Genomic DNA, 12456 nt, shown 5'->3' with positions numbered 1-12456 from the left:
TTAATTATTTTTATTTCTTTTTTATTTACAAAAGTGTATGTTCAAATACATTTTCATTATTTGTATTATTTATTGTCGTTTTGAAAATTTTTTGTTTTGCTCATTGTTCTTTGAAAAGGGTATCATTTTCCAAGGTTATTGTAGTCCATACAAAATTGACTGGTAATTATGATATAATATTAATAATGTCTATCATCCGACCATAAAAAAGGTGAAACTACGCCATCAACGTTGGTTGCTAAATGAATCCAACACGCACTTCCGTTTCTTGCGCGCATACTTCCATACGCGCGCGTGTGTTACGACGATACGATGGTAACGAGAGGAGCTCCCCGACAACTAAACAAAACAAAACTTGGATAGACTTTCAAGAATTCACACGCAATCTACAAAGCTCAGTAAGTTTCTATACTTAATTCGGACTTTTACATTAAAATTAATTATTAAACAATTAGGCATTTTACTTTATGTTAATAAATTATGTTTGGCTATAAATTTATAGATCAAAAATCACATTCCTGCTAGAAATTGCTTACCTAGAATTGAAAGAAAGACACGACATGTTGATGCTCTTATGGATAAATGAACATTATTTTTGTCCATGACGATCTCAACCCGTAGATTAGAGGCCGCTTATACATAAAACGGACTCACGGATTCTATTATAGGCCTTCTTAATAAAGTAAATCATGAGAATAGTGTTTAATATGTATCAATGTTATGTTTTATATTTCAGATTGAATACTTTCATTGGATATAATAAAACAATTGTTTTTCTACTACTACTTCTCCAGCAGAGAGGTAAGAATATTTTTCATATGTTTTTCACTATTCTGTTGTACAAGTTGGGCAAGATTATAACAAGGCCAACAGCCATAAGTCGCGTGCTAAAACGCATAGTGATACCGGACCGACAGACAGACCGACAGACCGGCAGACCGACAGACCGACCGACCGACATAGTGAACTACCGTATAGAGTCGCGTCCACGCGACTAAAAATACAAGATAAAATAGATCATTATTATGAAGTTCACTCTACATCATTTGTTTCTGATTGGATCACCGTGAGGAGTAAACATGCATAATCATGTCATGAGACGTTATAATATTTTTTAATTATTATGATGATTTAAATTAAATATTCAGTTGCTTATTTGAATTTACACATTATTTATATCTTGTTTCTTCAGAATGCCTAGAAGGTGGAAGAACATTTTAAAAGGTTGGAAAGCAACCAGAAATTGCTTTAAAAATAGGTAATTATACATTGATGGCCTATCAGTATGAAGATGCTAATAATGTACGAAAAGCAGTAGGGGAAGAAAGTGAATAAAGGAAGTTTTAAATGTTTATAATATTTATTTTTAGCCGGACAGCCATTTCAGGCTTCTGTAGAAAATATGTCATGTGCTGCTTTCAAAATTCCAACGATGATGAGAAAACGGAAAATGATTATCAAAAATCTAAAGCCTGGTTAAACGTTCCACCTGCCCTAAGAATTATAATTATTCGAATAATATATGGACTTGCTATCATCACACTACCTCAAACATCGGCTATCGCATATGAAAATCAAGAATTGCCATTTGACATTGACAACTACATGATAAGTGGATTTGCAAGAGATCTTCTTATTCTGGATGGACGTGCCTTTGGACGTAGACACGGCGAACCTGACTCAATGGTGGCTCTTACCTGGATAAGAAAATGGTGCTTCCTGGACGTTATCAATAATGTACCGGCAATTGGATACACACCAGATAGAAGGGATAGAAACATCCTTACGACGAATGGATATTGCTCAAGTCTTTCTAGCCTAAACCTCTCTTCACTGACATCTTATTATCAACCACCAAGATTTGACAGCACGAACAAAGATAACAGCGATGTAGAGCCTGCTGACTTCAAGATTTCATCAGCTTCAGAACACTGGATGAAATGCATGACTATCGAAATCAAAGTAATGGATGAAAAGCTTCCGAATAATGTTAAATGGTTTACATCTGATCGTCTGTATCCAGCAACGAATGACAAACATCAGGTAGGTTGAATTGAATTTAAAGTCTGACATTGTAATGTATAACCGTATTAATCCATTTTATAAGCTACTATCCGGAGAATTATTTAACTGGTACTATTTTTTAGACTGGACATAATACCACAAAAAATACTGTAATATATCGACATTACGGGCCTATACCTTGATATAATGTTATATTTTTTGCACATTATAGGTAGTACTTGGCACTGGTACATATGGAAAAGTTTTACTTCATCGTTTTGAAGTTTCTAATGGTGAACTCGTGGCTGTTAAGGCTATCACAACAACCAATCAATCGGGAAAATTCAATCGGTTCATCGACAAGCTGACAGTGTTATTTGAAGCTAGAATAATGATGGTTCTGTATCAGGAGAGTGACGTGTTTCCACGGGTTTATGGCGTTTGTGAAGCAGTTACCTCAGACACACAATGGGCCATTGTTATGGAATTTGTTGGCGACTCAACATCATTCAAATCAACATCACTAATGAAAGCTTTGGCAAGTGGTTCCCCACATATTACCACGATTGATTGTTTTCACATTATTTTGGACATCGCAGAAGGAATCGAGATACTACAGAAGAATAGTTTGATTCACAATGACCTGGCTAGCCGCAATATTCTCCTTTACAACAAGGCTCCTCGTATCTCCGCAAAAAAATTGTTGACTTTGGCTCAGTTTGCACCGCAGAAGCACCGTTTGATTTCTTTCAGTTGAACAATACCGACAAAGCTGATGTCTTCGACCTACAGCAAGATCACCCGGAACATGCACCAGAGCTGTATAACATTAACACACTACCGACCTTTGCCTCAGACATCTACAGTTTTGGTGTCATAATTGAAGGAATTGCTGTCAACAAAGCATTACTGCCGCTAATGGATATCAGTGGACCCTGCCTTCATTCCAGACCAGAACAAAGACCAGCCATCGAAGACTTAATTGATCACATTGAATACGAATTATTTAATTTCACTAAGAATCAACATTAATATTGTTTATTGCTAATAATAATATATTCATTATGATGTTTATAGTCACGTTTATACAACATAAATACATTACATTTTAACAGAAAGTGAATGAATTATCCATTGTCAACACAATCTTAATAAAAGACGATTTTGAATATGCCATTTTGTATAGTTATTTCTTCAGTAGAATAAGACCCGAAACAATAATGTTTTCACTCATAAAATGACAAAATAAACAGTTAAATTCAACCAAACACTCATTGGCTGGCATATGTATTTCTTTCTGTCTGTTGAATGTAGTTGAATTTAGGTCTTTTGCATTTGAAGAGCAGTTTGAATGATAGGAGTAGTATTGTGCACATGTGCAATTTAAATATTGGTCCGTCCCTATAAAATCTTTATTACAATATTACATACTATTAAATCATACGTTTACACAAAATTTAATTGATGGGCCTATAACAAACATCAACATACAAAAAAAGATGTATGGCCACAGTGCAAAATAAAACTCTACGAAAAAATAAAAATAGCAACTACTGTACTACTAACAATAATAATAACAACAATAGGTAAGTGACAGTCATTACTATGATACCAGGATAAACAAAAGTTCGTTTCAGTAAATATGGATGAAAGTTCATCAGAAGATGTTTTTCTTCCTTTTATACCAACAGACATGAATTCCAATACTGAAATAACGTCTAGTCGCTGGTCTCCTAGAATTAAAGAAGAAATGAAATGATTAAATTAAAACCATGAAAATATCAATCTAAAATACTATCCATAAATAAAGGGAGAAACCTTGATTACGTTAATGCCTAATAAATACAAACCTTTTTATTTTGAGCATGTTTTTCAACCAAAGAATCAGTTATGGTGAATTGCAAGGACACGTTATAATAATTGGATTAAAACCTGAAAATAAAAATATATTATTTTGAAACAGCTTTTAATTGGATAATTTTTTCCATTTACTATTATGATTACCGTTATTTTATATCAGTTTAATTTGAATAATAATGTCAGTAAAACCAAGATTCGATAATAACGAATACAAAAAAATAATGACAGGCTGCTTACTGTTATCAGATATTGTAAGTATCGATTTGTTCAAATTCTAAACATGATTGAAGATATAATAATTTTCAAAACAATAATTCTGTCATTCTTATACTAGGGCAACATAATCATAATATTCTTATATTCCAGATTGTATTTCTTATTTAAGGATGTTTTGTTTATTATTTGAATATTTACCGGATGTAGGCCTATATGTCTTACAAGTGCGTCCAGTATATCCGCTGGTACAAGCACAGGTGAAAAGTGAACTCGTCGAAGTTAGCGAACAATTCCCAGAATTTTGACACGGATTCGGATTGCAAGCATCTAGGTAAAAAGAAAAAAAATAATCTTCATAACTAGAGATGTAAGAGCAACTGGTCTTAACTCGTTTAGCTGCTTAGTACTATTGTTTTTGTGTACTGGAATTATAGTGTATTTTTTCATAGTTTCGGTATCATGCATAACTTTGGCGAAGAACACCACATAGTTGGTCCGAACAAAAAAAATAACGTTTTACCCTCATCTCCCTAAGATAGTGGTGCTTAATTAACCACGAAGGGCCATATTACTTTACTGAGATGTATTTACAGATATAAATAAACAATTGCACATACTTTTATGCTGGTATTAAACAGTATACTGCAAATAGTAAAATACCTCTACATTTATTATATCAACTAACGATATTTTCAGTTGACTAACAATAGAAATAACTTTGAAAATTGTAAGAAAAAAGTCAAAGGGATGCGGGCTGTTCCCTATAGTACAATGGACGAGCCTGTCAAATCGCCAGAAACAAGCGGGTGAATTAAAAAAACTACGTGTAGGCCTATAAAATAACAAATAACAAATTATAACTTTTGCCTCTTGTATAACAATAAAGTTTTTTGGACAAGTAATTCTTGAGAAAATGAAATTTCAGTTTACTTCTTGTTACTTTAAAACTGCTCGGTAATAATTGTCTCCTATCTTTTAACAGGTACGTAGGCTATATTGTGCTAACAGACAAACAAACAAACAAACATACAATGCAAACAAACAAAGCAAGTATACCAGGAAATATTCGATCAGAGTACAAATATTTTGTTATTGTTCACCGAACATTAGTATCATGTACAGTACATAGCAAAAAGGCTTCAAAGCGTAAATGGTAAACTTGTGTACTATGTCCAAGGCCCGTCATCGGCATCTCGTTATGGACGGTGGATCGCAATTACGTAGGAATCTATATTATAAATATACGTAAGGGCAAAATTCGGTAAATCGCGCAATACTTCTAGAAAGTTGGTTCGTACTTTTGGTACTGATTTTAACCACCTGATCTAACTCTGTTTACTAATTAAATTAATTTAGATAATTAGTTATTATCTTGATTGAAGGTTTGCATTGCGAAATCAAATGTTGATATAAAGTTTGCGGTACACTACGTATATTAGTTCTGAAAAGAACTGTTGAGTTTTTTTATTATTAGTTAGCCTATTAACAATTAAATCGAATTTAGGTTCAAAGATTTGCCTCAAAGAGGGATGTTTTCCAATCGTGGTATACACTGTCTAATAGATGTCCATCTTAAAAAAATACCCGCACATAATAATACGAGGATGCTTCGCATCTCCTTCTACAATAATTATTTTTAATAGCTGAAAACCGGTTGAACAGCTTGAGTACAGCATCATAATGTTGAAGACAGGCCGATTTTCTTGAGATTAGTCAATGTGAATACTTTAATATTTAAAAGAAATATACAATGAAAGAAAAAGTATTACAAGGTATAATTTGTTTTAAGTGTACATTATCTGCTTACCTGGGCCTATATATACGCCAGTGATAAAGGGAAAATCATCAACGATGTTATGTACTTGTCCATTCCTTATATCAATACTGATCATGCCATCGAGAGTTGAAACGTAAAGATAGTTTTCATAAATTTCAATATCGTACATGAACGGCGTTATTCGAGCAACGGTTTCTCTGTTGGTTCCGTCGAGGTTAGCTTTCTCAATTATCTTAGCTCGTGGATCACACCAATACATCTTCCCATCTTGAAAACAAAATATAATAATGAATAGTGTGATGGAGGTAGTTTTATGGCAGATGGGTACCATAATGTAACGAATGCAGTGTACAGTTGAATTTCGAGCGGCCCCCTCGCGTAAGCGAAACTCTCTTAACGGCCACATATTCAAAAGCCCGTTGTTCTCAATATATAATAAATTTGATACCTCCTGTACTTTATCTAATAAAAAGTTTATCTCCCATAAACGGCCACCCAAAAATCCTGAATAGATGAAAAGCACGAAAAGTTGTCATTCATTCATTACATCTTTTATTTTGGAATATCTGATTCCATCCGTAGAAAGTAAAATTAGATAAAAACAAAGTGTATTGACTTTTTACAACAAAAATACAATTTAATACGTATTAAGTACTTAACAACCAAAACCATACAACGACAAGATTTCAATCGATTCAGTTCAAAACCATTTTAAGGTAAATTTTTTAATTAATTATTTTCTATCCACTCTAACATTTTCATATAAAGATATTATGGAACCACGTCAGGTCAAGTTCAATATTGAATATCGAAACGTGGCAGGCTGAAGACGCTTGATCTTTGACAAGATCGCCTAAAAATCGTTCCTGAACTGACATTTATTGTAAACAAGATCGAGTAAAAGAAAGAAAGTATCGTTTGTAAAATAAAACCCAGTTGTAAAAACTTACCGACAGGCGATAAAGCAATTCCTATTGGAAGTTGCACTCCAGTCACTATTGTTTCTCTGTTACTTGTGTCATTTAACTGAGCTCGCTCAATCTTTTCATTTTCGATGCCCCAGTACAGATATCTAAGGAAATATAATTTATGGTAAGAGTATTTTATATTGCGCTTTCTTTATATTTTTTTTATAATAAAAAGTAGGAAGGGCACTTCATATGATACAGTATAGTGTGTTTTTTAGTTGGCTAAGTATAACATTTTAAATCCACCACTATTGTCTACATTCTTTACAACATGTACAGTTATTATTTATAGTAGCCTACTGTATTTCAAGTCAAATTCTAAATGTATTACCTAATATTTTTAGTAAAAGTTTAAACAGAAATAGATTATATTACACGCAGTTTTCAGATATAGGCTATTTTCTGTTTCCTCTGTCTAAAACCAGAGCTTTAATTTAACTCGTTCACTCTCAGTTTATACTTGCCGCCTAAAAGGAACATAAAAACTAATATTCACTTATTGCGGATCTTGTAGTCAATGTTTACGTAAAATTTATAACGTGTGGTTCACAAAGAATGTCAGTCATTTATATGAACTGATTAGTGCACATGAAAAAATGATACTAATTTATTGTTATAGTTTATAAAATATTTGATCTTTATTGTTCGAGGTTCAATGTACAAGGTAATTAATTAAGGTAATTACGTAATCTACTGTTATAAATGATTCATTGTGGCTATACACATGATACTGTGGTTATCAAACAGGGTGCTACACTTATATATATTTTATTCTATTCTATAGATGTTAACATTAAATGTCTATTTCAATAAAAATTCGATTCAATCAAATCACTTTTTTCGTTTAGGTAAAAGATACAAAACGTTTCTAACCAGACATATAATAAAGGTATCTAAATAAAAATAAAAAATTAACCTTCTTATTACCGAGTTTGCTATAGAAAGAGAGAGAGAGCGCGCCATTTCTTTGAAACAACATTACTTTGTAGAACAGCATTTTTGTATTACTCAGGGAGATTTTATCCCTTTATCGTAAAGATAAAATGAGAAAATAAGTTTACGCCTTAGCAAAAGGGTATTCTTATTTTTATTTTGTACTTCAATGAAACTTCGCACCTTTGTTAATTAAGTACAGTATTGTTCTATTATAATGCAACATTTTTATTAAAAACAACCCACTGGAACACTTTCAATTTGAACATAAACATGACAGGTTTTATGAAAATCATACATTATTTACACATACCACATACCACACAAAATGTTTATTTATTTATTTGTCTCAAAATAGAAAAAACACCAAGGTAATGTAAATAAATACTGCTTCAGCTATCGTTTTTTTTTAAATAAAAAAAGTGTAATTTTTCTCCCTTTTTTTGTTGTTGGCTGTCTCTACAAATCTACGCGTCCGAATTCGCTTGCATATGGCCACAATTTTTTTTTCTAAAAACAAAATGCACTAAATAATGCATATGTTTTTTGTCTTTATTTCATGTTAAACATAAATAAGAATTCGGGGCGTGCTTCAATGGAGTAAAGACGGTTTATTTACAATGGAGCACCAAAATAACTGCAGAATAAAAACGGTGGTAAATATTGCAAAATTGCAATCAGAACATTTCTTTATTGATGCATTTAATTGATGTTTGCGTTGAAATTTAAAAACTTACTATGTAAACTGGAAAACAAAACAATTAAGAAAAAAAATCCTTTACCACGCTGATGAATAAGTGGGAATTGCAGCGCTCCTAAAATAGCTTAACTACATTTATTTTTCAAAATTGAGATTTTTGTTTCATTTGACTATTGGGGGTATACTCTATCACTTGAATTGACCAGTTATCCTAAAATATGTCTATGAATATGACATTTATAATAATAATTGGGGCTTATCTACAAACACCATAGAAAAAAATTTGAAAAAAGGCCTCAGCTACCAGCAATTGAAAATCAGTTAGCAGTATGATGAATATATAATGAAGCAGATGAATGTTTTCAGGAGAAAAGCTTCTTTTATAACTTACAACACCAACTTACCTGATCTAAATAACATTTATAATTCATTTAAACTAAAATTATTAAATGTTTTGTTAAATTTTGATCAAAAACCAAACAAAATAACTGCAAAATTCTCTATTTTCGAAGTATGTCCCGCCATTTATAAGTACAAATAAGATATGTTTTAGTAATGTACTTCTGAAATATCTTCATTTGAAAATAAAATACTACATGAACTTTTGTAAAAAAAAACCAAAATACACGTTTTGGTCAATTACTCAAAAGTAGCTTTTGTAAATAAAACATTTTCTCAAAGTAGTGTAGAACAGATCACCCGAAAATTGCAATACTTAGAAACTTGATATGATCATTCAAAAGTTACAGTCAATGGATAAACGGATAAAGAATTAAGAATCCCGGTTAAGTAAATTTATAACAAGTCAAATGTATTATTTTTCGTTGATTTCGAAAAGGCCTATGTTGGTCGGTCGGTTGGTCGGTAAACACTAACTCAAATTTCAGCACGCGACTGCAGCAATGTATATGACCTGGTTGAAACCAACTTCTCAAAACATTTTTTAAACAATTTGGCGGGTTTTATAGAGATATTCTATCCGCCTGGAGTGAATATAACTTTGTAGAACTTGGTACCGTTAATGAAAGCAGTACTTTAGTTTAGGCGAGCGCGTTGGAAAATCATTTGATGTCACCGTCGATACGTATACATCTATTCAATAATCCATGATTTAAGATTTGGACAAATGACAATTAAGATGAATAGTTAATTAATTATATTTGACTACAGCAATTACCATCATGTCTGTATTTCGCTTTATGTAGGCTTAATTATTAAAAGAAAGGATCAATACGAGGATTATAAGAAACCATGGTTTCGTTGAAAGAAATCTAAATATACTGTAATGGGACACAGAATACGATATTCACAATACAAATGTGTGAGAGAGCATTCCAAGAATTTACAACTCGCCAATGCATGATTTACAAAATCATCATAAAAAACTCAAAATAATTGTTCTTCTGTATGGATACTAGTTTTTTGATTCCCTTAATTCAACTCGCTCTTTTCTTAACGACTTTTTCACCATTTCGTTCGCGTGTTGTCTTGCCTGGAGAAATAAAGACCCGTTCCCATCTTTTAAGTTTATTGATTTTATTGTCGTCCCTCAAAAACTTTTTGTCTATATTTTGAACAGTGACAATCAGGATACCACTACCGACTGAATTAACTTCATCACTAATTAGTTTATTTAGTTTCCCATAATTGACATGTTCGCTGCTACTGTTATTAGTTAATTTCATATCAATTTCACTAGATAGTAAATCAGCCTTTGACTCCAGTTTCTCACATTGTTTTTGGACATTAAGTACCACAGACATAACATTATTACCAATCCAGTCTACAAGACTTGTAATATCGATGAAATGAAACTGGTCCATTTCTTGATCTTTTAAATTTGCTATAGTTTGCTATAATAGTAGATACTAATAATAATTTGCTTTAATAGTAGAATTCAATTCACTAGAAACCCCTTGACAATTACAGTGAAACCATAACTGTTTTATTAGACTGGTCTTTAAGTTTTGCTTCCGAAGCCGACACCATGGCTCATAAATAACCCTGAAGTCTTACTGTCACGCTACTCCACCAGGTGACTTAATTTGGCCTAAGCCTAGACAAAATCCGACCAAAAACAACTTAAAGAGAAACCATCCACAATTCAAAAATCCCAATTTAGAATAAAAGGAGAACCATCTATTGATCAATGTAAATATTTATGTGAACTTTGGGGGAAAAAAAATAAAGAATCATGCTAATATAAAGTTGCAAAGGATACCACAACTCGAACACACGTCTGCGCTCTCCTGCGCCCTCATCAATTCCGAGACCTCTTAGTCAATACCCTGTCCCTAATTTTTGTTTTAAACGTATATTCAAATATTAATTTATTATTTATTTATTGATTATTAACATAATGTAAGTAATTTATCAAACGACTTACCCGATAGTTGTATCTAAAGCAATTCCACTTACAAGACGTAAAGGATTGGCTTCAAGTAGAACTGTTCTATTTGTTCCGTCAAGGTTTATCACCTCTACTCCTGTATCTACCCAATAAAGTTTCCTTCCAATTTCATCAACGACTAAATCAAACACGTCTGAAATAATTATAATACTGATAATGATAATGAAGAGGTGACGTGACAAGAGGATAAAACCAAGGGCTGGAAAGAGAAGATCCTACATGGAGAGTTTGTGCGACAAACAGCAGATGTATCAGGACACGAATCTTGGAGATGGCTTAGGAATATTTTTTTTTAATAAGGAGACAGAAGGCTTGATACCATAGTCTAGGGCCTGTGTCAGATTTGTATGCATTTAATTTAGGAGAGAATATCTCAACTGTTATAGGATAATTTGACCCCAACGAACAACATGGAATGTGTGCCAAATTCGCTAACCGGCGCAAACATACCCCAAATTGGGGTCAATGTGTGGTTCTTATATCTCGACAACCACTTGTCGTACAGATTTGCCTTTGGTGTCGAATTGTTCAAAATGTACATGTTTATATTCAGTCTAACACAACTTTTACCAAAAAATGATCGGAAATGCTTTTACTTACCTTTGACCAATGAACAAAAAACACATTTTCGTGTTAAATTATTCTTTAAAATGCCAATGGACAAACTGTATGGTATCAAATAGCATCACATAATTAAAGATTTTCAATACAAGTTGAATTATTCATGCTTATTTTGTGACGTTTCATGAGGGGTCCCCAACTTATGTACGAAAAAAAAATCGCGCCCCAGATAGCGAATTTGGCACACATTCCATGTTGTTCGTTGGGGTCAAATTATCCTATAACAGTTGAGATATTCTCTCCTAAATTAAATGCATACAAATCTGACCCAGGTCCTAGACTACCAGCTGTTCCAGAACGAATACAGTAAATAGATAAGACTTCAGAAACACCGTTATGTAGATTGTGTGAATGCAAGATGCTAGCCCCAGCGAGAGTATAGAAAGCGTCATGACAAACCACTGCGGGTACACTGGGAGGTTTGCAGAAAATACACGTATGGTCATTTAAAATCCATAAAACGTAACGCACAATACTTGACTTTATACTAGTCTACAATTAAATGTTACCTACATATTTGGATTACTCGATAGAAAACAAAAAAATCATTATACTATTATAATGTTACCTCCAGTAGATTGAAAAGGTTCATGTTGTTCAGTTTCAAATGAATACCGCTGAATGTTGTTTAGATCATGGTCAGACCAGAATATGGTTAATGTTTTGGAATCATAACCAACAGCATATGTACTTGTTGTACTATCAATGACTTTAGTCAGTTTTAAAGTCGCGTCTCCACTCATACTTATGTTTGAAATGAAAATTCCCGGAGCCATTCTAGTCACAAACATAATATCACCTATAACGTAAGAATCAAAATAATATAACAATAACGATAACAACTTATACTTTTATTACATTGCACCATGGTTTATTCAATGTACTATTTGAAGAGTATAATATAGGATATAATGGTAAAAGGTCTCTACTATACATACAGTACGCCTACTATAAAGTTGAATAGATT

At 32.6% G+C, this 12456-nt stretch overlaps 1 protein-coding gene and 1 long non-coding RNA gene across 2 annotated transcripts in view; one reads left to right on the top strand and one right to left on the bottom strand.

Annotated features, from left to right (window-relative positions):
* Positions 1–386: 386 nt before the first annotated feature.
* On the top strand, positions 387–1301 carry LOC140056396 (uncharacterized). Its single transcript, XR_011846750.1, has 3 exons — positions 387–398; positions 737–801; positions 1193–1301. It is a non-coding gene; the product is annotated as an uncharacterized lncRNA (long non-coding RNA).
* Positions 1302–3019: 1718 nt separating this feature from the next.
* The window catches only part of LOC140056393 (uncharacterized), a 45899-nt gene continuing 36462 nt past the window's right edge, over positions 3020–12456 (bottom strand). Inside the window, exons 3-9 of the mRNA XM_072101756.1 lie at positions 12058–12288; positions 10845–11001; positions 6808–6929; positions 5888–6124; positions 4279–4407; positions 3855–3936; positions 3020–3737 (exon numbers count right to left, since the gene is read on the bottom strand). Of these exons, the coding sequence (XP_071957857.1) occupies positions 3893–3936; positions 4279–4407; positions 5888–6124; positions 6808–6929; positions 10845–11001; positions 12058–12288 (920 nt within the window). The 3' untranslated portion in view covers positions 3020–3737; positions 3855–3892. The remainder of the gene's footprint in view (positions 3738–3854; positions 3937–4278; positions 4408–5887; positions 6125–6807; positions 6930–10844; positions 11002–12057; positions 12289–12456) is intronic.

This window comes from Antedon mediterranea, chromosome 8 (assembly GCF_964355755.1).
Source record: "Antedon mediterranea chromosome 8, ecAntMedi1.1, whole genome shotgun sequence".
NCBI lineage: Eukaryota > Metazoa > Echinodermata > Crinoidea > Comatulida > Antedonidae > Antedon > Antedon mediterranea.
The sequence above is the reverse complement of the archived record's forward strand: the minus strand, read 5'-3'. Positions and strand labels throughout refer to the sequence as shown.